This window comes from Urocampus carinirostris, chromosome 6 (assembly GCF_059441175.1).
Source record: "Urocampus carinirostris isolate Australia breed hairy pipefish chromosome 6, RoL_Ucar_1.0, whole genome shotgun sequence".
In the NCBI taxonomy this organism is placed as follows: Eukaryota; Metazoa; Chordata; class Actinopteri; order Syngnathiformes; family Syngnathidae; genus Urocampus; species Urocampus carinirostris.
The window spans coordinates 9,456,083-9,484,077 of record NC_142354.1 but is presented as its reverse complement, the minus strand read 5'-3'; the positions used below and the strand labels follow the sequence as shown (position 1 = coordinate 9,484,077).

Here is a 27,995-nt window from a genome sequence, read left to right as displayed (position 1 = left end):
CGCATTAGCTTTGAAAAGAGGTGTGAGGGATGAAAATTGTGAAAGGAAGAAAAGGACTGTTTCACATACTGTACAGTCCAAATGCCAACTCAAACCCCAAAAAGATTTTATTCGGGTTTATTTAAGATCGTACGTGGACGCGCTGTACAAGCAGTTGACAGACGCTGCAATGATTATTTCAGCCAGAAGATAGTGTCAGGGAGTCGAATATTTTGAAGTTACGGGCATCACCTTTAAGGAATGGTTGTTATTTCACAAATTTGAGGAATGACAACTATTAAGTCACAAATTTGTCTAAAGTCTCAATAAATCTTCCTACAAAACGAGAAAAACCACAAAGACCAACAGAGGAATGTTGTTTTTTAACAGTTGCATTTTGACCCAAGCATTAGAAAAAAAGGCAAAATAGGAGAACAAAATCAAGTTTATATGTGTCCTGGGGCAACAAATATTATGGCCCTTATGCAAAGTGCATGCCAACTTTTGCCCGCAGGCTTTCAGTAAACAATCGAAGGACGTTTTAAGATCTTTGATTTTTCCTGTACAAGGTCACTTTAGAATTAATTTGGTGCGAGGACAAAGAATGATTATGATACTATGACTTTTAAACCTTGTCATGGTCTCAAAAAGGTAAATTGAGTAGACCATATGATATAGCGACCGCACCTTATGACGTTTTAATGTTACAGTGTGAAATAAGATGTTTTTTCAGTCCCTCCTTATGGCATGTTTCTCACTGAACCACATTAACATCAAATTATGTCAGATGCCCAAAAACTCCGCGGTGTTTGTGCATATGACTGTACAAGTAGCATCTCTAAGATGCCCGTCCTCTATTGGTCGACGTCATACAAGATGCAAATCCGCTATTGGTTTGTTTCAGGGCTTCATGAAAATGCAGCTCGCAAAAATGCTTTTCTATTTTTTGTACAAATCAGAATGTTGTGTCGTTGGTAAAGACTTCAGAGGTATGTGATACAATGCTGTATATGTTATAGGTCTCAAGACTTGGTGTAATGCTAAAGAGAGATGCAAACACAGGATAACCATGAAAAAAAGCTTGCGATGATCAAGAAATATGAAGAAAGCGCACAAATCAATGCCCTCGCTAAGTTGCATTGCCATAACCAATTAACAATGGGGACTTTTATTAAAAACAAGGATACCAGGTTATTAATTAATTCCAAGTCCACCCTTGCCATCTCTTCACCCCCTCCCTTGCATCCACCAGCTCGGGTCACGTCACACCAAATGTAAATACAATTTCTTTGTACCTTTACGTGTATATTCATTTATATTGTTAATAACCGTAATTGAATGAATGTATATTACACAGTACTTACTTAGATAACTGAACGATACATAGTAAGTACTAAGTATTTTTATCTAGGGTGATGAGCTTTGAAACTGATTAACATAGGTTTTTATTCCCGCAATATAACAATTTCCCTTGCAATCCCCATTTTAGAACAGATGCCATATTCTGGGGGTGTGATGTATTTGTTTGTTGTATGCCACTGAAAACAACCCACATGTCGACATGGAATCCATTTATATAATATTAAAAATATACACAAAATGGGTTATTGAAGGCAAAAAGGACACGTTTTGTATCTTCAACAGGTTATGTGTGCACTGTGCGAAACCTAGCATGAGGCCAAACAAGTACTGCAGTCGGAAATGTAGTGGATGTAGTCACAACTTATACATAGCAACACAGGCCGGGCCCGATGGAGGTGTTGTTACTGATATCGGCGCTGGCTCCAACACAGAAATGGCAAACGGCGGACTCGTGTCACAGGAGCAAGTTAACTTTCAAACCACAAATTTCAGTTTCAATCAAAAAAGTTTGATGACAAAGACAAAGTATGGTTGGAAAAATAAATGTTTTGGGTTTTAAAGTAACCCCACCCAGCAAAAAAGGTGGAGAATATGTTAAAAAGGCATAAAAAAGCAGCCATCTTTATGTGGTTGACAAGTGAAACTTGGGAAAAAGACGACTTTTGGGGGGCTAAATTCGAACCACTTTAGACAAAATAAACACAAATAAATGGTATATGGTCTGCATTTCTATAGCACTTTTCAAGGCAATGAAGACCTCCCAAAGTGCTTTACAATGTGCTTCACACTTACCCATTCACACACACACTCACACACCAATAGCAGCATCAGCCATGCAAGGCAAGTACCTGCTTATCGGGGGCATTAGGGATTCAGTGTCTTGCCCAAGGACACTTCAACATATAACACGGAGGAGACGATCCCAAGACAGGCGCTCTACCTCCTGAGCATCAACTGGAATTTGTTTCAGAGAAAACTTCATGTTGTTGCACAAAATTCCAAATGAGTATTATTTTCCTGATGAAAAAATACATAAAGAGAAGAATACCTTGCCTCAAAATGCACCACAAATGCACTTAAACTACCGTTTCCGTGCAATGATTGATCAATCGGATAACATCACTGACCAAAATTGCAAAACAATGTACCCAACAGAAATTGAACCCGTGTCAAGGCGGGGAGAGTACTGGACAACCAATGGTACAGTTAATTGGTAAATGGTCTGCATTTCTATAGCGCTTTTCAAGTCAATAAAAACCTCCCAAAGTGCTTTACAATGTGCTTCACACTTACCCATTCAGACACACACTCACACACCAATAGGGAGTCAGCCATGCAAGGCGCCTACCTGCTTATCGGGGGCATTAGAGATTCAGTGTCTTGCCCAAGGGCACTTTGACGTATAACGCGGAGGAGCCAGGAATGCCGCCCGAAGTATTATTAGGATGTCATGGGATAGAATTTAGCACAGATCAATTTAAGAAGTCTATTTTGGAACCAAATCACGTATAAAACCGACCAGAATTAGCCCAAAATCCAACGTCCAAAAGAAGTCCGAAGGAGGTAAAGTCTGAGAAGTCACTATATATAAAACATGTTTATTTTCGTGCTAAATCACGTTTAAAACATACTATACAAGATTTAGGACGTACACAAAATATCACAAGAACAATTATTTTGAATGACGTTTGGAAAAGAATGGACAAGCTAAACATGACCCAATTTTAATGGATGTTTTTGGGCTAAATCATGTCTAAAACAGACCTCACCAGATACATGTCTTTTAAAAGACATTGAAAAGATGACCTATTTATGGGTGGACATGGAACAAAATAAACACAAATGATTTTGCGTAAATTTGGTACAAGTTGGACTGGCGACACAATTTGAGTTGTCTGTTTTTGGGTTAGGTCATGTCTAAAGACCAGATTCATTTTTCAAGACATTGAAAGGAATTTGGACCACATTGAACAAAACGGACACAAGAAGTTTTTATGAGGACTAAATTGGACACCGATTGCCAAGAAAGCAATATCAAAACAATGATTTTGGGCCAAATCATGTAAAAAAGTCAAAAAGTTGAAAGTTTTTTAAACGTTGAAAGAACAACTTTTGGGGGACTGAATTTGGACTACAGTATATCAAACTAAACGAAACGTTGTTCAGGACTCAGTTTGGACTAGCCAGATTTAGATGTCGATTTTAGAGCTAAATCATGTTTTCAAGATGTTGAAGAAAGGACTTTAGTGGGGTAAATTTGGACCACACTCAAGAAAATAAACGTTACAACACTTTTTCTTTAAAAAAATCTTCGAAAACCCAATTTTAGACATCTATTTTTGTCCTAAATTATGTCTACAATATAACAGACCAGATTATTTTTTTCTAGACGTTCAAAGGATGACTTTCAAGGGGATGAATTTGGACCACATTGAACAAAAGGGAAACAAGAACCTTTTTTGAGGACTAAATTGGGCACAGGTTGCCCGGAAAGGTATATCAAAACTACGATTCGAAGATCCATGTTTTTGAAACGTTGAAAGAACGACTTTTTTGGGGGACTCAATGCTAAATCTATTGCACCCCGGTCATCCTGGAAGGGGGATTACCACTTGTGAGGCCCCTTCTCAAGGTTTTTTACCTCACGCTGAGGTTTTGAGTTATTCCTTGCCCGCATGTTGGTTTAAGATCAGGCGATGGTGTAATTGTAATCCTGTGCAGTCCTTTAAGACATTTTTGTGATTAAGGGCTATAGAAATAAATCTGACTTGACTGAATTTGGACTACTGTATATCAAACTAAACCCAGTTTTAGGTGTCTATTTTGGAGTTAAATCATGTTTAAATCATGTTTCAAGAAGTTGAAGAAAGGACGTTTGTAGGGTAAGTTTGGACCACATTAATGAAAATAAACCTAACAGCACTTTTTCTTTAAAAAGTCTTCAAAAAAAACTTAATTTTTGCCCTAAATCATGTCTACAACGGAAAAGACCAAAATAAACTATTTTTAAGACGTTCAAAAATATATTTTGGATGGCTAAATTGTGTCCACGTGAGATAAAATATACGCAAATACAATTTAGACGTCTTTTTGGGGTAAAACATGTCTAAAACGGACCCAATTGAGCACAAAATCTTTCGTGCATAGAACGTCTGGCGCTTGAGTGTCTGTGGACGTCTACCTGAATAACATATGACCTAGAAACATGATTCAATATGAAAATAAAGGAATGAATAAACATTACAACGGCGTTGTTTTAAATTAGAAAGTTGGTGAAATGTCACACTTACTAGAACTGAAGGTCAGGCTCTAACACAGCTGGCAACAGCGTATGTTGTCCACTCAACAGTCAGGAAACAAAAATAACTTTAACCACCCCGAAAAGTGATTTTTAATCGCTTAAAAGAAGGAAAAAAAGAAAGAAAATTAGTGTTGCGGCCACTTCCACATGTTGCTACCTCGGTGGCCTCTACTCGCGTCTGCTGTCACCTGCGCTGTGACCAATGGCATGGTTTCTGACTGCGGCATTCTGGGTAATGCAGTTGTTCAGTCGAAGCAAGCCGGAAGTGACTAGAAATAGACGTTGACGTCACAGTTGTTGTCAACGGAATCAAAAACGGAGGACGGGTCTGAGCAAAAACAAAGAGGCCGCTTGCTTTATTTTTAGCCTCGAATTTTGGGCGCCTCGAATGTTATGCAAAACTAAGATAGGATTTAAAAACAAAAACGAGCGTGGCTTAAAGCTCCAGTGTGCTATTTGGCCACTAGATGGCGCTCTATTTTCTAATGCAGGAGTCTCCAACGTGGTTGCCGCGGACACTATGTTGCCCCCTATGGACAATTGAATGGACCTGCTCTGAAAATAGCTCACCAGTGCTGGGTCATTGTGATTTTCTAGTAATATTACTTTTTTAGTGGTAGCCTGAGTCTATTAAACCCTACTTCCAACAAGTATTCTGGTACTAATATAATAACATAACATGATAAAATGTTTGGGAAATGCATATAAACTGTGTTCCCTTTGCATTAACCAGTAACAAAATGCAGCTCTAAGTTTGAAAAAGGTTGGAGGCCCTAATGCGAACGAAAACTAGCGCACAGCGTGCTAGCAAGGTGCCAGACAAACATGGTGGCGACCTCAATTGGGAATTCCACTAGGTAAAAGAAAAACCAATTCCTTGACCCATGATTTTTATAATAAAATTAACATTGGTATCATACTTCAGGTATTATTGCCTGGTATAAAAATCAATGTATTTTTTGTACCACTAGGAGGCAGTAAATATGACAGACTGTCCCTTTAATAAGTAAAGTGTTCCACTTGTTACAAAGTGTTTAAACACACTCAATGCTTATACGTGCGGAACATTTAGCTCCCAAATCATTTCTAAAACCTGAATTTACAATCAGCAGAATATATTGCAGCAAAAGTGAGAACAATTTGTACTCATGAGAATTTAACGTGTACTGTTGGAAAAGGGCGGCATGGCGGCGCAGTGGTTAGCGCTTGTGCGGCACAGTTCATGTCATGGGAACCTGTCGTGGGTTCAAATCCAGCTCCAGACTTCCTGTGCGGAGTTTGTATGTTCTCCCCGTGCTTGCGTGGGTTTCCTCCCACATTCCAAAAACATGCATTTCAGGTGAATTGGCCGGTCCCTAGGTGTGAATGAGCGAATGAGTTGTCTGTCCCTGTGTGCCCTGCTATTGGTAACCAGTTCAGGGTGTCCCCTGCCCACTGCCTGGAGATTGCTGGGATGGGCTCCAGCGCCCCCCCAACCCTAATGACGATAAGCGGCACGGCTGATGAGATGAGAGATGTTAGAAAAGGAAAAGGCTATACCTGTAAAGATGCCTTCAATCCCACATGTGACCGCAAAAGGGAAACAAGTAAAAATATGTCCCGTTTTTAATAGAACCCCGGGATACAAGAATCCATTCGGAGGTTCGGATCACAAAATCCCCAGTAATAAAATCATTAACATAACAAAAGAGTATACAGTAATGACTACTTATTTGTAATGTGCTTGCATTTGTGTGGGAAGCACAAACTTCAAATCAAACTAATTAAAAACAACTTCCATTTGTGAGGATTGCCATGTTCTAATATTTCCTTACTTTAATCGCCTCTTTTCTTTTATAGTCCCAATCTTTGCTTGGTTACGGCGATAGAACTTAACGAGTGTAGGGATTCATGTGCCTTCTTTGTACTCGTGCTTCTCACAAGCTTTGTTTCTATGGTTACCATATTTTTACTTTGCTCTTTGTGGTTCAGCAACCCCCCCTCCCCCAAATAAAATAATATACATATCTGGAGCCCCCCCAAAATTAAAAGAAATACATAAAGGTGATTCATACATAAATTTCATCATTCAATGTTTACCTTCAATATATTTAACGCATTAGAAAATGTTGTCTTCCGACCAAATACCATCTATAGATTCACCTTCCGCACCTTTTTTAATTTTTGTACATTTCTGAGAAAAGTACAGAGTCACTAGGACAGCACTAAAGAACCAAATGCAGATCTAAAGCCACAGGTTGCTGACCCCAGTTTTAGGGTCATTGCAAGCCTCGGACCAATACAGTATGGCATCGCCAACACAGTCTTGACAAAGCATTCGAGATCCTGAACAGAATGAAGCGACAGAGCGGCATAGTGGGAGTTAGTTCAGCCATGTCAGCATCAACCAATATCACACAATCATCCTAAAGCACTTGATGGACATACAAAATACTGTTTTTGGTGTCATATCTATCTATCCATCCATCCATCCATCCATCTACCCTGGTCATATCCCTTGAGAGGGATGACCGACAGCAAGACAAGCACATACAAAAACAAAGAAATTGAAAAAGGGAAAACGTAGCGAAAAACACACACAAACATTTTTGGACCATGGCCAACCCAAATGCCCAAGACACCCAAATATGTTAAGCACCTCGGCAGCCAATTGGGTCATGCTTTCGTCCCTCCAGATGAAACAGACACGACAAAGCAGCCGTGTCACTGGGGTCAGAGTGACACAACTCACTCTTCTACGACAGCTTTCACTGGTTTAGCCCTGCCGCATCATACGGGTGCCCTGCCCATCCCTTAGAACGTGTCTAAACATCCCACTATCCTTTTACAACACCTCTTCACTCATTACTATCACCAACAAGACACCAACATTGTGTCCTATAGTTGGGGAAAATATTTATTTCACACTGTAAACTGAAAACTTTGTATTTATTTTGCATCCCTAGGGTCTATCATATGAAATTTATGGTTTAAAAAAAAAAAAGAAAAGAAAAAAGAAGTAGTACAGCAATGTTGGGGTATATTTTCCTTTTTATTCATTTCCAAACAACTAATACAATTATTTTACCCCCAAAAAAAACACTCAATCGTCATCACCCAACTTTTGCCTCAACGAGTCAACACAGATGAGATTCTGTTTTTCTTAAAGCTGAAAAAAGCTGGAACTCTTTTCTGAGGTAGCGCCTTCACCTCCAAAATATAATCAAGTATGTGATATGTACGATTTAACATTCAATACACAAGAGGACAGGTATCACATCAATGGGAGGAAGGGACAAAAATAAAACTCAGAGATTAGAAACAAACAAATATGAAGCCTTGACAAACGCTGGAATTTGCAAGGAAAATTTCTGACCAGCCAGTTAACAAATCAATCATTTAAGACTTCAAATATGGCTGAAGAAGTGAATGATGCAAGTGCCTGAAAAATGAATTCAACCTTTCAAGAGTAAGTGTGTTTTCCCGCCATCAGTCTAGATAGATAGATAGATAGATATATACCTTTTTCATCCCTAGAATGTGTTGAGAAAATATTGTGGAATATGAAGATACATCTTACAGTGAAGCTATTTTACCACCGTATCGTTTTTCCTAAAGCTTTACTGTGATGTCGTATACAATGGCAGTGTTCTCGTTTTCCCGCGTCCCTGCATCGTAGACGCATCATTTTTGCTGGGGACGCATCGTCTCAAATCAACATGCGTCCCCAGGACGCAACTTTTTTGCCACAAAATTGTCATTATTACCCGATTACTTTTTTTTAACAACGATTTACTGCACTCCAAACCTTTCGTCAGGCAGAACCGCCATCGTTATTTTGGTCTCGCGGTTCGAGTTTTCGTCTCGGCCAACGAGATCTCATTGTGTAGTGATAGGAAGTTTGTCTTTTTTTAGAGAACCGGCTTTTTTTGGCTCAACTCATTAAAAAGAGCCGGCGCTCAAACGGCTCACTTGCTTTAATGATTGATATTAGTAATTATGTTGTATAAAGAAGTTAAGGAAAAAAAGGAAGTATAAAAGGAGAAAATAAAAAAAAAAGGCAGGTTTGTGGTTATCCCTTTAATCGGTATATTACCAACAATAATTGAATGAATTAATTATTTGATGATTAAAACTGAATGAATATATAGATTTTTATTATATATTTGTCACCGATTTACAATTTCAACCTCGATAACACTAAATTTTGGGGACCCATAGATCTCTGTTGGGACCCATAGATTTTTGAGCATGCGACTCCCCGGGACCCATCACTTTTCAGAGGTAAAATGAACACTGCAATGGTCATACCAAATGAGATGGATGCAAATGTGTATATAACTCTGCTAAAGGCAATATTGATCAAAGACTAGTGGAGGTGTGTACAACATATTACTTTAATTGTCACTACAGAATAAAGATTCTTCTCTCAGAAGTGAATCCTTCTTTAGCAGTCCCCGTGGAGTCAAAGGAACTAATTTATTTCCGGCAATCGATAAGATATTAGAAAGGACTCTTTGGGTGAGATGTTCGGCTGGAGTAGAGTAAAAGTTTTGGGGGGGATTACTGTGAGAAAGGGTATTGCGGATGCCACCAATCCACAAGCTTCACACTGTGTACAGGATCCAAAAGCACGTGCGTGGCACCGTGATCGCCTCTTTTCTTTCCCCGATGGATGATGGGCGAGTCCTGGAAGACCAGACGGACGCGGTGATGCCGCATGTCCGTGCTGACGTTGATTGTGAACTACGACGGCACACAGAGGAAAGGGCTCGTTTAGGCGATTAAAAAAAATGAAAACACGGTTTAGTTAGCAAACAAAATCACAATACAGGGAACACCGAGGATAAGGCGCCCCCACCAAACCTTACTGCCGTGTTAAGGGTTCGTACACCTTTATATTGGCCAAATTCAAGCACTTTCAAGGTCACTTTTTCCATTGCCTTAAAAGGTGAAAACCCTGCGCTGATTAGAAAAAGGTTTTTTAATTTGGTTGACTTTGGGAAATGAGGGAAATTATAACTTAAAAGGCTGTTGTAAATTCAAAATCCCAAAGGTGAGAACAACCAGGAAAAGTATCTGTGTGACTGTGTGTGGAGTCAAGCTTTGGAACAATTTACTAGACGAGATCAAACAATGTCCAACTATTCACGTGTTCAAATTTAAATACAAAAAAACATTACTGGCAGAATACAGAGATGAAGAAAATGGGGTATGAGTGATACTAGAGATTGGAAATACTGTGTTTACAACTACAGTTAACCTTGTTCCAATTGTTACTATTATGATATCATAACTGTTATTATTGCTATTGTTGTCATAATCATTGGTGTCACAATGATATAGATAGATACTTTATTCATCCCCGAAGGGAAATTCACAAAAAAAAATAAAAAAAATTCCACATATCCATAGGATAGAAAGTAATCCAAAGTGCTACAAGTGTTGCAAGGCACTGAAAAAGTAAGCAAAAAAACAATAAATCACAAAAGTAGCGAAAATAACATGGGAGTAGCATTATAACGTTAGTAGATGGGTACTACGATGATTAGTGTATAACATATGTGACTATTGTTATTACTATAATTATTGATATCCGATCTATGTCTATCCGTGAGATTTTGTTATATTAAGAATCAAAACAGGCGCAATCAATACAACATTTTATTTATATCTGTACATTCAAGGAAACTGCGGGTCAGATGTATCGTCAATTCGTTCTGTATACGCGTGTACTAGAATGACAATAAAGTAGATCTGAATCTGAAATTAATAGGGAAGATGAAGGGGTAGGGAAAATAAGTGTCTGCTTCTTACTACCCCTTTTCAAACATGTTATGTTAACATTATTTTAGTTGTTGAGTCATTGTTTTTCTCCTGTTTTATTTTGTAATGTTTGAAATAAAGTTTTAATATATTCATTCATTCAACTTTGATGACTAAAATAAAGTCACTTTCTTGCTGCTAGCACATAATTTGTGCTATTTTGAGCTATTCGTGATCTACGCTCTTTTTGTCGCAATGGGCTACAATAAACTGACATGAATTTAGCCATTCTGTTTAAAAAATGCGCTTGTAGCATGGCTACGTCACACTTTTTACAAGCACGGAAAGTGCTCTACAGGTCTTGGGTAATAATGGGGTGGAATGGAGTGGGGAAAAAATGCAATAGCAAAGCAAAGCCACCACAGAGCAGTGTCAGCGTCATTTTTAAGCAGACTTGTTGTGAAATATGGCAATAATTTCAAGTGTTTACAAGCACTTCAACCAAAATTCAAGCATTTTTCAAGCCTTAAAAACACAAAACTAAAATTCAAGCACTTTCAAAGATTCCAAACACCTGTACGAAGCCTGTGTATTTTTTCCATTGTATTTATTCACTGTGGGCTGAAGTGATGCTAAAGGAAGAAGCAAAACATGATAACGATAACCAAAACTTACAATAATCAAGAAATTATCAAGAAAAATAGGCGGAAGGCACAAGCATCACAAACCTCCCTAGATCGCATGACCATAACCAATCAACGATCGTGACTACTATTACAAATGAGAAGGTTAAAGCAACGACTTCTAAATGCATGAAAATATTTACAAGTGTATATTTTAAATATAGTTTCATTATCAATCTGCTGTCTCCCAACCTGTGCATCCACTCACAAACTCTACGTCACACCAAGGGTAAATACAATATTTTTCTTTTACAGGAATGTCTTTATTAAGTTATTTTATTGTTTGCCTGTATACTTGTTATTTTAATGTTTTCGTCAGAGGAACCCGGGTTTTCAGAACACATTAGCTAGCATTACTATAGATTTCTATACAACAATTTCACTTTGCTGTCTCCACCAAAGAACCGAATAATGCCGTATTCCGGGGTCTTATGTATTTTCATGAGTATGACAATAGAAAAATCAGACCCACCAGGCTAAGTGTCATGCCCATGACCACAGGAGTGAAGATGAAGTTGTGCGTCGACACTTGAAGCATATAACAGTCTAAATCCGAATTTGTGTGGACGTCTTCATACTGTTTGGGCATGCCTAAGGGCTTTGTGCGACGATTCTTCTTGTTTCCCTGTTTATAAACAAAAAAAAGATGATTAAAGGTCATAAAGCATCAGTGTGTTAGACCGAACTCTTACCTGCTTTAAAAATTTGAAGTTAAACTCCCACATTTCTTCAGTCACCTTTCTTACCCAGAACAATAAACACTGTGGAAAAAAAGTCCCATTAGATATAGCAAATCGTGGAGCTTTTTCGTTGCTTTCACAGTGAAAGATTTTGAGCCATGATGTAGAAATACTTCTTCATGAATTATAACTAAATGTGATACACGATGACACCTTGGGATACGACGACCCTACCTAATGACGTTAGACACAAGACATATTTTCGACCCCTTTTTACAGAATTGTTCTCACTATATGACACGGAAACCAAATTATTTTGTGTCCTAAAACTTTTCGGTGTTAGTGCATATATATATATATATATATATATATATATATATATATATATATATGAAAAAATATGAAGAAGGCATGCGATTTATTACGATAGGGACAATCATTAAGAATAGAGGGGCGATTTTATCTTCTACGGGAAGGAAAATCCTTGCAAGTGGAAGTGTTAGCTGATTAACCTACCTCAGAACGGATTCATGACGTATTCTGGGGATCTACTGTAGTATGAATCACTACTATTGCAGACTGCATAAAATATGTTCAAAAGTAAACAAGTGGACTTGAATTAGTTCCAATTTGAATAGATGCAGTCCCTTCTTAAGGTTTCATTATTTTCCTAAAGCTGAGGTTTTGAGTCTTCCCTTGCCCTCATGTAGGTTTTAGATCAGTTGATGGCGTCATAATAGTCTGTATTAGTCATTGGTCTGAGCAGCCCTTTGAGACTTTTTGTGATTAAAGGCGTCACAAATAAAAATGACTTGATAGGATCTGTTCCGTTTAAATCCTTTAGCTTTCTCATTCTCAATGAGTGAAACTCTTTTGTTCCCTTAACAGATAAGATCTTGTCAAGCATTTGAGGCAAAAAGGTAAAAAAAAAACATATCAAATTAACTTTCAATTCCTCTGAGAATGTTAAAAAAAGTATTTGTTTTGTCTAAAAGCCAAACTCACCTTAGAATTGAGCAAGGCATTGGGGGTAGACTCCGGGAGGGACGGAATTTTGGAGATGCGTGAGATGAACGGTTCGTACAGATGGAAGAGAGAGCGAATAACACGGGCTTTGAGGCTGCACATTCTGTCGATGCAATCGGGTTGGAGACGAAACGGCAGGTCGACATCTGCCCTGTAATGCCTTAATATAAACAGGGAAAAAGGGAAAACAGCCATAGTTTTATATTTTGACGCTAACAAATGAGAATGGAAAAAACATAGTATTTCAACGAAACACTATACAGGCTTGTACGCACACATTAATCCAAGAAGTTATTGACGCACAGATGAAGAAGTGAAGAGACGATTAAACCTATGAGAATGCACTATGCAAATCATGGTTGCAGCATAGAGAGTAAAAATAGTGTGATCATGGGATAAGCTCTAATGCCATTTCATATGCCATCTGTACCGCTGGTGGTCTAGTGATTGAGTGTCAGACCTTTTGTTGTCACTGCTCTGATTCGATCCCCATAGCATACAATGTTTTTTGGGGATTTTGCCAAAGTAAATATTTTCAACTTACTAAAAATTGATTTTTATACAAGGTGCAAATGCTTTGTGTTTTACTGTTCCAATTAATGCCCCAAAATTGAGACCGTCTATTACGGTTGTGAAAATGCTAGGGGGGGCATTTCACACAGGAGGACATTATTTTTTATTTCAAGTTGCCTTTTAAGATGACATGTATGTTTTTGGTTTTGTTCAACTAAATCTCACTCAAAAATGTAACTTATACTCCAGTGCGACTTAAAGATGTTTATTACACATTTTCTGGCTGGTGCGATTTATATTCCGAAAAATACGGTGATTTAATCCCCCCAAAATGTAACGGAATAAATGTAAAAGAAAGGCATTTCAAATGGCAATTGCACACCTTTTGTAAAGCCTGGTCCAAAAAACAGCAGTGCACGTGACCATCCAAGCGTTTCTACAAATGAGAGAGAATCTGCAGACATCTTCGGGGCGAATATAAGAGGAAAGCACCAGCCAGATGTCCACCGGATACTCTTGTCCCACATTGCTCTCGCTGTTCTCTGGAAGTGCACAAACACTTCAGACAGGAGAAAAAAAAGAATACAGTAGGATATGACGTCTTCGCCTTAAGACATTTTCACTTGATGGTGTGAAATATGATTTTTCATTTCTCCCCTCTTTAAATCATTTTATCCACGATACCACATCAACAACAAATTCTTAAAATTATTATCAATATTCAGAAGTAAACGTGGATGGTGCTGCAATAGACACTGAAACAGAAATTAAGTTTTTAGGGGTCATAATAGACAATAAATTAAACTGGAAAACACACATCAGACACATACAAACTAAAGTATCTAAAAGCATTTCAATAATTAATAAAGACAAATTTCTTTTTAAACTATAATGCATTGTATTTATTCTATTGTTCTCTGATATGCTATTGGCTGAACTAAACTACCCCCTAGAGTGCCTTTCTCTTTCTTCATTCACTCCTAACAACTTTGTAAGTCTGTGCAAAATGATACGATAGGAGCAATGTCTTTGCAAGTTTTAATATCAGTTTTCATTTTGAATCCGGAATCACTTTTCCTCCCCCCACAGTGCTCTCTCACCCTTTCTCCTCTTGCTCTTCTTCTTGCTCATCACTTTAGTTTCAGAGTCAGCATCTTCAAGGTCATCGCTGCTGTCCAAGCCATCGATCTTCACACTCCCGGCCGAAGAAAGGACTTCTTCTACCGCACCTTGAGATGCTTCCAGGCCACACAGTAGTTTGACTGAAAGGTAAATCGCTCAAGTTCAGGGACAAAAAACAAATGTTAGTGCATCAGCGGGTAAGTACCTTCTTTTTCAGTTGCATTTGCAACAGCCTTTTTAACCCTGCCAGACTTCACGACTGACGGATCAGCGTTTGCATAATCAGCAACAGTCACTGATGAGGGATAGAAAGGGCATAGTCATACTGAATGCTTTCAAAATAAAATGCATACTGGGTGGAATTTTTCAAGCAACTTAATATTAATTCAGTGGTCATGTATTCATTTGTTAATAATAAGAACAGTGGGCCGCTGGAACAGCGATTCCGCTGTTTTTTCGGCCCCTCTTTAGCACATTTTTCCCACTTAAGACATTAACAATTTATTCTTCTGCGTGACCAAAATCATAAAAATTTGTGTCACGGCATGATGAACCAGCCAAACCACCTCCCACAATGCCTTTCACTTTTCATCGTGTTCAGAATCTGTGTTTTCTAAAGACGAATCGGTTATACAATATTGTATTTTCTCTACTGTTTTTTTCCAGCCTGATTGTTATTTTACCAAAAAATAATTATGCCATCTTCACTAAAATGAAAAATAAACCTTTTTTTGTATTTTGTGTACATTATTTTTACAAAACACAGAACAAAGATTAAGAAAACACATATGCAGTACAATTCCCAGTGTCTATGAAACACTCAATGTATCTATTTGCTTTGGATCCCAAAACTTCTAGTGATGCTAATTGGAGAAGCAAAAACATGCTAACCATGGAAATAAAGGTTGAAACGCATTTGCTAATTACCATGTTTCTATCCTCCACTATACAGCAATTTCACTGCCACCGTATCCCGGGGTCTACTCTACTAGGTTGTGTTTAAAGTAGTTTCTTTTTATATTCAGTAAACTTTATTACGTTTCCGATGGTCTACTGTACGAGGTTGTATTTTTAAATCGATTTCATACATTTAATTATTCATGACAGCGTGTAATAATAATAATCAAAATTGAAGCTGTAAAGATCATTCTACGTATGAAATCTAGGATATCCTGTTATGACATACCTCTAACGTTGTGCAGTTTACCCATTAATAACGACCATCAAATATTGCACATCTCATTTATAAAGTTTAACAGAAACATTTAGTTTAACCAAAAATAAAATTAAAATGTCGGAATTGCTAGTTTTTCTGAAGCTAGCTAGCTTGCAAGCTACCCACGTACCTGATTCCAAACAAACGTCCCCAGCCCTGAATTTCATCCGTTTTCGGTTCCCTTTCTTGGGCATGTCGACACTAATGCTCCACGGACCTTCAACGCGCCTGCGAATTCAGCCATGTCTCAATGGCGAGTTGAAATGGAGGAAAGGGAAAAACAAGGAGAAAGATATTGAAAAGAAACCCGCCAGGATCTTCTGCCATCATGGAATGACGTCACATTGTCACAATCTCGCGAGAGTACACTAGTCAGACGAAATGAAGGAATGTTGGATAAGTGTTAATAATGTCATTTATTTTGGGTTCCGTTTGGTTTTAAGATTAGGGGATCATTGCCTTGAGAAAAAAAAATCAATACATAAGACGTTACTCGGTACTTGAGTCGTACTTTTACTCAAGTAATGATTTGGATGACTACTTTTTACTTCTACTTGAGTCGTATTATTTTGAAGCATGAGTAATTTTACCTGAGTAAATCTTTTGGCCACTCTACCAACTTATGTTAGACGCTATACTGTACAAATAAACATGACTTGACTTGATCAAAAGCGGTTGGGGACTCCTTTTTTTATATATGAAGACAAAACAGAAAAAAGATTAGCGTAATGACTTACAGTATGGGGTTTTGGGGTTTTTAAGGGTTATTTATCTATCTTCGTTATTCATTATTCATTATCCGTTATCGGTCAGTTCATAATACGCTACAAAGCCTAGGAGCCCGGACACTTCTCTCAGCCAAAAGGCCAAGCTAAGGTCCTAGCCCTAAAGCCTTGTTGCGATCATTGCGAATGCACCGTTCCCGGAGGTACTGCAATACCGGGCCGATGCGTGGAGTGGACAGAGCAAGCTCTTATTCCATCTCCGGAATGCAAAAATCAAAGCCTAGAACTGACATAATTTTTCGTCATCTTGCCGCTGTAACAAGAGAATAGACAAAACACACAAACATGGACTTGATTCCAGTTCCATTGAGTAACCAGCAGGAGGCGTGCGCGATCGTTAACCGCAACCATGCCTTCAACCATGATGAGATGCGCGCGTGTGTGACGAAGGTGGACCTTACCTGCGCGTCTGTACACGTGCACACGAATCATACTACAGAAATACTACAAAAATACTACTACAGGGAAAAACTACATAAGTACTACTACAGAATACGACGAAAATACTAATACAGCAATACTCTAATACAGAAATACTACGACAAAAATACTACTACAGGGAAAAACGACATAAATACTACTACAGAATACGACGAAAATACTAATACAGCAATACTATAATACAGAAATACTACGACAAAAATACTAATACAGGGAAAAACAACATAAATACTACTACAGAATACGACGAAAATACTAATACAGCAATACTATAATACAAAAATACTACGACAAAATTACTACAAAAACACTATTGCAGCAATACCTAAATAAATATTACTGTCCTACAGAAACATTAAAAAAACATATTATATAAATGCAACAAGATCAATACTAGCGAAAGACTACAGAATATGACAGAAATATTACAGACATTTTACTACAGCAATACTATCATACAGAAATTGTCATGATTACTGATTTGGATCATCTGTGCCCGCTCATTTGGTGCCAGTCGCTCCGGCCTACCTGATTGGTTCCCTGTCCCTTTTTAAGCCCAGCCCTTTTACTCACCAGTTGTCAGTCCGTCAGCAAACCTCTGTTGTTACAAGGCAAGCCTTCTGACTCCGTCGGTCCCGCTTTTTGCACCTGTTTTTCCACCCGTCCGTTCCTGATCTGCCCGTTTGTCTCCGGCTACGACCTGTTTTTGATCCCGACAACTTTTGCTCTCCCGTTCAGGCTTACGACCAGTTTTTGATCCTGACCACGTTTGCTCTCCCGTCCTGGCTTACGACCTGTTTTGATCCTGACCACGTTTTTGCTCTCCTGTCCCGGCTATCGACCTGTTTTTTCCACCTTAGACACCACGATCTCCCGCTCCGGAAGATCCACTTCCGCATTCGGAACACGTTCTGATTCCGTGAGCGGCTTGGTGCTCGCTGGACGCGGGAGCTGCCTTTCCTCATTATCTCAATTAATTTGTGAGAAACGTTACGCGATTGGGTCTACACTTGGTTCTGGACGTGACAGAAATACTACAACATTACTAGAAAACTAAATATTGATTTTAGTGCTTAAAATTAGGGACCATATTTATTATTTTTCTTTCATTTTGAAAGTAATAAAATACTTCATTAATACTACAAAAGGTAGTACTACAGCTATACTATTAGAGAAATACTACTCCAAAATACTAATACATAAATACAGAAAAAATACTAGAAAAATCACGACAAAACTAAATGTAAATTTTTATGTTTGAAAACGGACCAATTCTATTATTTTGTTTTCATTCTGAAAAGAAAAAGAAACACTAAAATACTACGAAAATACTATAATGTATATATATATATATATATATATATATATATATATATATATATATATATATATATATATATATATATATATATATATATATATAATGTATTTTAATACTGTCACGGTTGTCATGGCGCCCAATTGGCCCCGCCCGTGTGGCGCCAGCTGCGGCTCATTAACAGATTGGCTTTCCGTCTTTTTAAGCTCAGTGCGCTCTCTCATAGTTGGTCGTCTACGAACTTCGGCCCCGCAAGACGTGGGTTCTGACTCCGTCCTGTTTTCCTGTTGGTATTTCCAGTCAGGTATTGTTCCCGTTTTTTTTGTCCAGTTTAATATTGGTTTCCAGTTTGGTTCCCATCAATTTTTGTCCAGTTTATTAATCTTTTCAGTTTTCGTTCCTGTCCTGTTTTTCCTGTTTATTTTCGCTATCCTGTTTCATTATCTATCCTTTCTGCCTGGTATCGACCCCATCTGTCCAATATCAACTCGGGCAATTGGAATCAATCTCATCGGTCTCTGGCTTCCTGCCTTTCCACGCCAAACCGCCTAACGTGCATGACTCTCCATTTCCCAGAAAATAAAAGTCTTGTGTGAGAACGTCATGCGTTTGGGTCCTGATCCTGTTCTGGTACTTGACAAATACAGAAATACTATTACAGAAATATCTCATCTCATCTCATCAGCCGTACCGCTTATCCTCATTAGGGTCGCGGGGGGGCTGGAGCCCATCCCAGCCATCTCCGGGCAGTGGGCAGGGGACACCCTGAACTGGTTGCCAGCCAATCGCAGGGCACACAGGGACAGACAACTCATTCGCTCATTCACACCTAGGGACAATTTGGACCGGCCAATTCACCTGAAATGCATGTTTTTGGAACGTGGGAGGAAACCGGAGTGCCCGGAGGAAACCCACGCAAGCACGGGGAGAACATACAAACTCCGCACAGGAAGTCTGGAGCTGGATTTGAACCCACGACAGGTTCCCATGACATGAACTAAATATATGATTACAAAAAACTACAAAAATGCAACAATGGAAATATTAGAAAAATACTAGCATAAAATAATACAGCAATACTGTAATACAAAAATACTGCAACAAAATAATTATACAGAATTCCAGTTCCATTGAAAACCAGCAGGGAGTGCTGTGCAAGCGTGCAACGGATGCGCATGCATGATCCGACGCCCGCGCGCGAGAGAGAGCCGTGCACGTGCTCGCGAGGCGGACTCTTCTCACGCATCTGCACACGCGCACGTCAAGAGCAAGTCAGACGTTTCTCCGTCGCGGATCTTTCGGAAGCCTACTATGATCCGGGGCGTGCACGCGGACCCCGCCCCTCCGAGCGCCGGCGGGTGCGCGCCTGAGCTGTCAATCACCTCACGCCGGCTCCGGTACATGTGAGCGAGGGGGGAGTGCATGGCAAGCCGGCTTGGGTGGTTCTTCTTCGGGAGGATGAAAACTCGACGCCCCCTGCATCTTTTGGATCTTTAAGGTAAAAAGGACGTGCGTGAACGCGCGCCATGCGTTGAATTCTGCACGAATTGATTGAAACGCACGGCCGGGGTTGCGTGCAACGCACAAACCCGCCTGGAATTGACAGTGCGGGCACCGAGAGGGCCGAGATGATGTGCGAGGTGATGCCGACCATCAGCGAGGGGGACTCGGCCGCTCCCCCGCGAGGAATCGGCGGCGGCGGGGGTACCGGCGGCGGGGTCCCCAACGAGCAGGAGGCCAACTTCGAGCAGTTGATGGTGAACATGCTGGACGAGAGGGACAAGCTCCTCGAGTCCCTGCGGGAGACCCAAGAGACCCTCATCCAGTCGCAGAGCAAACTGCAGGGGGCGCTGCACGAGAGGGACGTGCTGCAAAGGCAGATTAACGCCGCCCTGCCTCAGGTGAGGACATGCAGGGGGGGTGTTGTCGGAGGGGGGTCGTGGTCCAGATCGTTGACGTGACTTTGGTGTCTGGTGATACGTTGTGTTTTCAAGGGTAGAAAAGTGCTTGAATTTTGGGTGAACTGCTTGTAAAGGCTGGAAAGGGTTGCCGTGTTTCTCGACACATTTGCTTGAAAATGACGACGACGCTGCTCTCACATAGCATAGCTTTGCCATTTCATATGATCCAGTCCGCAAGACAATGCGGAAAGAAACACAGGACAAAAATGAGCTGCAGTTGTAAAAATGTCCACCTGAGGTCTCAACATCCAGGCGCCACTCGCAAAGCAACTGCAGCTGTAATTTTTTCTCTCTCTCTGTCTCTTGCTTTCTCTCTTTTCTCTCCCACTCTTCTTTACATGTATCTTGTTTTTCTCTCTCCCTTTCTTCATTCCTCTCTTTTTTATCACTCTCACTTTCTCTCTTTCTCACACTCTTTTTCTCTTTCTTTTCTTCCTCTCTCTTTTCTTCCCCCTCTATTTTTCCCTCTCTGTCTCCCTTTTTCTCTTCTACCATTGTTTCTCTCTTTCTCTCCTTTTTTTCCATTCCTCTCACTTTCTCTCTTTCTCTTCTCTTTGTCTGTCTTTTCTTTCTCTCTCTCTCTCTCTCTCTCTCTTCTCCCCCTCTATCTCTTTCCCTCTTTGTCTCCCTTTTCCTCTTATCCCAGTATTTCTCTCTCTCTCTCTCTCTCTCTCTCTCTCTCTCTCTCTCTCTCTCTCTCTCTCTCTCTCTCTCTCCTCTTTTCCATTCCTCTCTTTTGCTCATTCTCACTTTCTCTCTTTCTCGCACTCTTTTTCTCTGTCTTTTCTCTCTCTCTCTTTTCTCCCCCCTCTATCTCTTTCCTTCTCTGTCTCTCTTTTTCTCTTCTCCCATTATTTCTCTCTTAATCTCTCTCCCTTTGTCTTTTCCTTTCTCCATTTCTTTCTCTTTCAGTTACTTCTCTTTTTGCCGAAATGCCGTACTCTGATGAGACATCCTACCGTAGGGTGATCTGACACCAATTTTGTTTCCTTTATAATCAAGTAAATGCATCAACATTGAAACTTTGTCATTTATCCTCATAGTCTGATATCTTTTTTTCTCTTCAACTTCTCTATGATGTGTATTATTTGTTATTGCAACATCCATTGCAGCCTGGTCATCTTGGAAGGGGGATGACCACATGTGCTGTCCATTCTCAAGGTTTCTTCATTTTCCTCATGTTGAGGTTTTTGAGTTTTTCCATGCACTCATGTAGGTTTTAGATCAGAGGAAGGTATCATAATAGTGTGTGGTCTTTGCAGCCTTTTGAGACTCCTGATTAAGGGCGTCACAAATAAACATGACTCGACTTGAGGTTTTTGAGTTTTTCCTTGCCCTCATGTCAGTTTTAGATCAGGGGATGGTGTCATAATAGTCTGTGGTTTGCAATAATCTGTGGTCTGTGCAGCCCTTTGAGACTATTTGTGATTAAGGGCGTTACAAATAAACATGACTTGACCTCTCTTCTTCTCTTGTGATTAACAGTAGCTGGCATTAGTTTGTATGGCATTGCCCTTTGAAGCGACATCGCCCCCTACACCCAAAAAGACATACGCATGTTACACTTAAACAGGGGACTGTGAAAAGTGTATTATGGAATTTGTGCAATTATGAACATCTCATCTCTCATTATCCGTACCGCTTATCCTCATTAGGGTCGCGGGGGGGCTGGAGCCCATCCCAGCCATCTCCGGGCAGTGGGCAGGGGACACCCTGAACTGGTTGCCAGCCAATCGCAGGGCACACAGGGACAGGCAACTCATTCGCTCATTCACACCTAGGGACAATTTGGACCGGCCAATCCACCTGAAATGCATGTTTTTGGAACGTGGGAGGAAACCGGAGTGCCCGGAGGAAACCCACGCAAGCACGGGGAGAACATACAAACTCCGCACAGGAAGTCTGGAGCTGGATTTGAACCCACGACAGGTTCCCATGACATGAACTGTGCCGCACAAGCGCTAACCGCTGCGCCGCCGTGCTGCCCAATTATGAACATTTCTTATGTTATATACATTTAAGCTAGTGTTTCCCAGTGGTGAATTGTAATTGAAGAACTTACTGTAACTGAAAATGTATGCAACATAATAGTCATTTTTACCCCACACTAATACAGGAAGCGATGACTAAAAAACAATATTCTAGTGGTTTACTCAAGATCTAAAAAGCATATGTCTTGATAACACGCTAGATAAAATAACGCATATATAAATGCCTTTGAAAGTCCTTAAAAAGTGCTTGAATTTTGCCATGAAAATATGATATGAAAAGTCCATTCTAAATGAAACAAATGACTGGATAGCTTGATTTTCTGTAAGCAGGCTAATACTATCACTTATTATTGTTTGGGGCTGAGGTGGGTCCCAAATAAGGTCTCACTATCGCCCTCTGCCATGAGGCAAGATAATTGCGTGCCTCTCTCTATATCTACACACGCTCAGCACAGTATTAGAATAGGAGAAATAAATAAAAAAATGACTGGATGGCTTGGCTTGCTAATACTATCACTAGTTCTGATTTGTGCACCAAATCAAAATCCTTGGTCTCGCTATCGCCCTCTGCCACGAGGCAGGAGAATTGCATGCTTCACTCAGCATCTGCAAATGCTCAGCACATTACGTACTAATTGTATTCATGCAAAGTAAAATAACCAGTCGTTTGAGGTGTCCTTAATCAGTTCAAAATCAAATATTTTCTTGATTAAGTATGTGTTAACATTACCCAATTGAGCTCAAAGAGCCTTTACGTAGTTTTCCCCGTTGGCACCTATCTGCTTTATTCTTACTTTTACCCTCAGTGTTGCGGGCACGGAGCGCTTCACCCTAAAGGACGTGAGGGAGGAGAGTGATGTCACAAGCTTGCTCTTGGTTCTCTATTATTCCGGGATGAAAATGGTGCAAGTGAGAGAAGGACTGTTTTAAATTCAGTCCAAATACTAACCCGAACCCACAAAAATATTTTAAAAAGAAGTTTATTCAATCACATTTAAGAGATTTACTTACTTGCAATAAAGGGAGCTGGACAGAGACTGCAATAATTATTCCAGCCAGAAGATGGCGTCATTTTGAAGTTACACACACTACCTTTTAAAATCAGTAGATGCCTGGTTCTTACATACAGAATGTTAAATGAACAAAGGTAATTTAAGATTTTATCACTGAAAAGATATAACAGTCTCCTATGTTTTTTATTTTCTATTTCCATGACAACCGGTGAGGCACCGCCTCCCTCTGCCTCCGCTGAGTGCAAGTCACTGTTTCGTATTTTGGGTTTGGCCCGCCATTTTGGACGCAGTGGGATCTTTCTTGGCTAGGAAACGACATTTGTGGAATAATGTCGACTTGGAGAATGCAAAATTGTGGTGCTAAGATGAGGTTGCCAATGGTTGTCCTTGATTTGTCACTTGATCTGAGAAGTTCCCTTAACTATCGATACAACCACGAGAGCCCGAACGGTGATCAAGGGAAGCTAGCTTATCCCAATGGTATTTTAGCGCTTACCAGCCACCTACTGCTCACAGCTGAGCCACAAATGTGACAGTGGCCGGGTCCCGTCATTCAGGGATTTCCCCACATTTTCACTGTTTCCTTCTTTAGCCACTCCTATTTGCCACTCGGTTGCAAGCTATTTCTCGCTGCTAGCCGCTAGTGTTATTGTTAGCTTCTCCTGCTTGGTCTTTCAGTGTAACTCGCCCTCCACTGTTTGATTATTGAAGCGACTGTTGCAGAGTTTCATGTTTTGGACATCTTCCACCTTTTTTTCACTGTTTCTTTATCTAGCCATTCATATTAGCCGCTTGATGTAGCCACTATTCTTAACATTAGCTGTTTCTGCTCAGTCCTTCAGTGTCACTTGCCTTCCACAGCTGAAGCGAACATCTCTGAATTTTATGATTCAGCATCTTCCCCTTTTTTACGGTTTCCTTTCCTGGCCACTTGGTTGCAAGCTATGGCTTGCCGCTAGGCACCTTTGTTAGCTGCTATTGCTCTGTCTTTCAGTGTAACTCGCCTTCTACAGCTTAATGTCACTGATTTCAGTGATTCAGTGTCATGGCACTTGGCAAATTCAATCAATCAAGTGTAAAATAACAAACCAAAAAATGTCCAAATAAGAACTAACAAACAGGAAAAAACGCTGATAGGACCTGACAGCCTGTGTTGTTGGAGCAGTCAATATAAAGCCCAGGGATAATGAAAGTCAGGTAAGGAGAGATTGGAGACATTTGTGCGCAGTTCAGCCACTCCCCCCGATTGGTGCCCTCTAGAGCAGACTCGCGGCCCTGAACCATTTGCGACCACTAGGATGATAGTTTGAGGTGCCCTTCTTAGTATAAAAGTTAAATGGGCAGTGTGTATTATTTGCCCATTAGATGTTGCTTTATTCTGTCGGACCACCAAAAATGACTGCTAAAAGCACAAAAGACACAATACGAGACTCAAAGTGACTCAATCACTTTTGAAAAAGAGGATAAATAAGAAAATTAAAAATAAAAGGAAAAAGACTCCTTTTTTTTCTTTTTTCTTTTTTTTCTATTTTTGTCTCAATTTTCCTTTCTTTCCCCCAACTTATATTTTGTCTCTTTTTATTATTTCTTCTTCCTTATTTTTCTATACATTTTTCCAAAAAATATGCTCTCTTCTGTTTGTCTTTCTTTGAGAAAACTGGTAGAAAAGAAAAGAAAAGGGTAATTTTCGCTGAATTTAAGCCACCGTAGTTAGTAGTCTTCCTTGGACTCATTTTGGGTTACACGACACCTTATAGCGACATCTAGTGGACCAATATGAAACACTGTCCCTTTAAGAAGAGCGGGATGTTTTTGTGGAAAAGGCCATTTGGCCCAACCTCACCAGGATCCTAGATTCGGCAGACCCCAACTCCATTGAGTTTGAGACCCCAGCTCTAGATGTCATGATTACTGATGTGACTCAGCTGTGCCCGCTCTTTTGGCGCCACCCGCCGTGGGTTGTGACTGGCTCCCTGTCAGTATTTGAACCAGGTCCTGTCTGTCCCCTTTTGTCTGCAAACCTTTGTTTTCACAAGGCAAGCCTTTTTCGACCCTGACTCCCACCTGTCCCATTTCTACTTCCATCTGTCTTCGGCTACGACCTGTTTTGCTCCTGACCACGTCTGTCCTCCCGTCCCGGCTTAGAACCTCTTTTGTCCCCCGATTACTTCTACTCTCCCGCTCTGGCTTACGACTCGTTTCCTTCCCCGACCACGCTTTGCTCTCCCATTCCCGGGTACTGACCCGTTTTTTTCCCTTTCCAACACCGCCATCGCTCGCCACGGAAGATCCACTTCTGTGTTCAGAGCGACTTGCTTCCCGCATCCAGCGAACACCGAATCGTGGGCGCAGACCTTTCTCTTTCCTCCAATAAAACTTGTGAGAAACGTAACGCAATTGGGTCCTGTTTACGTTCTGGTCCTGACACTAGAGGTTTTGTGCCAGATAAGTCATTAAAATCCATAAACATTTTCCTAAGTTGCTTCTTGTGACGTTTCCCAAATGATTGGAAGCTTGTTGCTAAAACGAAGCCAGCCACAAAAGCGATGCTATTAGCTAACGTGGCTAGCGGCTGCATAGCGAAAATATGCAGTCAATCCAGGATAGAGACTGCTGGAACAGAAGAGAGACTATCCGGAGATCTTCCAAGTTTTTTAGATCACAACTTCTTCTCGATCAAATATATTAAATTTTCCAATTTGGACAAGCTATTACCATTATTATTTTCGGTTTTATCGTTATCATTAACTATTATAATCGATGCTACCGGCTAAAATGAAGCTAGCCACTGAAGTATGCTATTATTATAATCGGCCAGCGGCTGCCTTAGTGAAAATATGCGCTGAATTCAGGTCAGTGACTGCCAGAACTGAATAGATGACAATCTTTATGTCAGAACCAGAACAAAGGGTAGACCCAATCGCGTAACGTGGGAAGCAAACCGCTCACGGGATCGGAGCGTGTCCGGAATGCGGAAGTGGATCTTCGGGAGCGGGAGATCGTAGCGTGGTCAAACAGGAAAAACGTGTCGTTAGCCGTGACGGAGCTCAGAACGTGGTCGGTGGTCAAAACCGGGTCGTTAGCCGGGACGGGAGATCAGAACGTGGTCGGTGGTCAAAAATTGGTGGTAGCCGGAGACAAACGGGGAGATCAGGAACAGACGAGTGGGATACGGGTGACATAACGGGACCGACGGAGGTCAGAGTAGAAATGCTTGCCTTGTGTAAACAGAGGTTCGCTGACGGACTGCCCAAGAGTTAGTGAGAGCGCTGAGCTTAAATAGGAGGGAGAACCAATTAGGTAACCAGCAGCAGCTGGTGCCAAACGAGCGGGCACAAGCAAGTGCCACGAGTAATCATGACACTTTATTTTTCTGTGTGTTAAAATAAGAAAATCAAAATTCAATCCAAATCAAAATGTTCATGCGCGCACCAGGTAGCCCCGTGAGAAAACATGAGTAGCCCTCGTACAGGTTCTGATAATAGCTCACTCGTGATGGGTCATTGTGATTTTCTAGTTAATTTACTTCTTGACTGAAATTTGTTTTAGTGGTTGACACAACCTCTAATAACTATAACTTGGTATTTACAAAATACAATTTATATTGAAGTCCATTTTAATTTTCATTAATTTTCAGAAATATTTATTCCAAACCAAGGTGAAAGCAGGGTTCATTTAAAAAAATGTCTCACAAGACTACAAACGAGGATACTGACATATTTACCGTCAGTGCAGACGGCGTGGAGCAGAGAGAAACGCACTGTGTGCATACCTCCGTCTACAATACCACTCACCCGATCAAATGGGTATGTGTGATTGGCTGGCGTTTCTGGGTGTTTACAGTTTTTCTGTGGCTTTCCATCATAAAGTGTCTCAATAGTGAACCTAAATTGCTTCTTGAGCTTCCATATAAAGGAATATTTAGCGATTTACAGCCAAAATAGGGTCCGTTGGTGCGATACCTTGACTGTAAGCTGTCATGATTACTGATGTGACTCAGCTATGCTCGCTCTTTTGGCGCCAACTGCTGCGGGTTCTGATTGGCTCCCGATCAGTATTCAAACCCAGTCCTGTCAATCCCCTGTTGTCAGTCCGTATGCAAACCTCAGTGACCACTAGGCAAGCCTTTTTCGACCTTTCCCGTTTTTTTGCTCCTGTCTGTCCCCGGCTTCGACCCGTTTTTGATCCTGACCACGTCTGCTCTCCCGTCCCGACCACGTCTCTCTCCTTTTCTGACTTACGCCTCGCTTCCGACCCGACCACGTTTTTGCTCTCTGTCCCGGCTACTGACCCACTTTTTCTGTCCCTGACACCGCCATCGGTCGCCACGGAAGATCCACTTCCACGTTTGGAGCACAATCCGAGTACCAGAGCGACTTGCTTCCCACGTCCAGCGAACATCGGATCGTGGGCGCAGCCTTCTCTCTTCCTTCCAAATAAAACTTGTGAGAAACGCAACACAAGTGGATCCTGTCTCCGTTCTGGTGCTGACAGTAAACTGTAGAATATTGGACCGAGCGGTTTTTATTGTGAACATTAAGTTAACTATGCGTGCACTAGACTTGACGATGCGCTCAACAGGATTGGAATGCTATGGATGATACTTGCATGGCTATGGTTTTAGCCATATGTACTCATGAAAAGAGCCATAAGTTCGTGACCCGTTTCAGTCAATGGCATTTTCTTATTTTAGCTAGCTGTTATCGCCGTTGCTAAAGTCGGTCTTGTGACGGGTCCACAGAGAAGAGTTCAAGGCCACCCTTATCGTTACTATGATTGAAGGCGTTAGCATCTCAGGGCCATGCTAACGGGCACACGGCTATCATCGCAGATTGGCCCTGAGCTAACGGCAGCGAGCA

The 27,995-nt window shown here is 40.7% G+C and overlaps 3 protein-coding genes and 1 pseudogene across 10 annotated transcripts in view; 1 reads left to right on the top strand and 3 right to left on the bottom strand.

The window, feature by feature from the left end:
* Window positions 1-4,812, bottom strand: part of tfeb (transcription factor EB) — a 63,679-nt gene extending 58,867 nt beyond the window's left edge. For all 3 annotated transcript variants that reach the window (XM_088337783.1, XM_088337782.1, XM_088337786.1), the window contains exon 1: window positions 4,632-4,812. The gene's annotated coding sequence lies outside the window, so the exon portion shown is untranslated. The remainder of the gene's footprint in view (window positions 1-4,631) is intronic.
* A 2,842-nt stretch (window positions 4,813-7,654) lies between these two features.
* tmem183a (transmembrane protein 183A) lies at window positions 7,655-16,136 on the bottom strand. The gene is made up of 8 exons (XM_088337781.1): window positions 15,758-16,136; window positions 14,617-14,706; window positions 14,390-14,551; window positions 13,672-13,831; window positions 12,756-12,936; window positions 11,763-11,831; window positions 11,543-11,695; window positions 7,655-9,367 (listed from the first exon to the last, which is right to left on the bottom strand). The coding sequence occupies exons 1-8, from the start codon at window positions 15,819-15,821 to the stop codon at window positions 9,185-9,187; spliced, it is 1,062 nt and encodes a 353-aa protein (XP_088193907.1). The 5' UTR covers window positions 15,822-16,136; the 3' UTR covers window positions 7,655-9,184.
* A 404-nt stretch (window positions 16,137-16,540) lies between these two features.
* LOC148363756 (U2 spliceosomal RNA) lies at window positions 16,541-16,630 on the bottom strand (annotated as a pseudogene).
* A 2,745-nt stretch (window positions 16,631-19,375) lies between these two features.
* ppfia4 (PTPRF interacting protein alpha 4) overlaps window positions 19,376-27,995 on the top strand; it is a 121,167-nt gene continuing 112,547 nt past the window's right edge. For 2 of the 6 annotated variants that reach the window (XM_088337779.1, XM_088337773.1), the window contains exon 1: window positions 19,377-20,072. In XM_088337779.1, coding sequence (XP_088193905.1) covers window positions 19,800-20,072 — 273 coding nt within the window. In that variant the 5' untranslated portion in view covers window positions 19,377-19,799. Of the gene's footprint in view, window positions 20,073-27,995 lie in introns of all 6 variants that reach the window. The other 4 variants (XM_088337778.1, XM_088337777.1, XM_088337775.1 and 1 more) reach the window with 3 other exon arrangements.

Excerpts from the sequence above, each read along its gene's own strand:
- tmem183a (XM_088337781.1), bottom strand. The coding sequence starts at position 15,821 with ATGCCCAAGAAAGGGAACCGAAAACGGATGAAATTCAGGGCTGGGGAC. Across the intron at positions 14,707-15,757 it reads GGACGTTTGTTTGGAATCAG|TGACTGTTGCTGATTATGCA; the intron begins GTACGTGGGTAG and ends ATCCCTCATCAG. Across the intron at positions 12,937-13,671 it reads TGGACCAGGCTTTACAAAAG|GCATTACAGGGCAGATGTCG; the intron begins GTGTGCAATTGC and ends GTTTATATTAAG.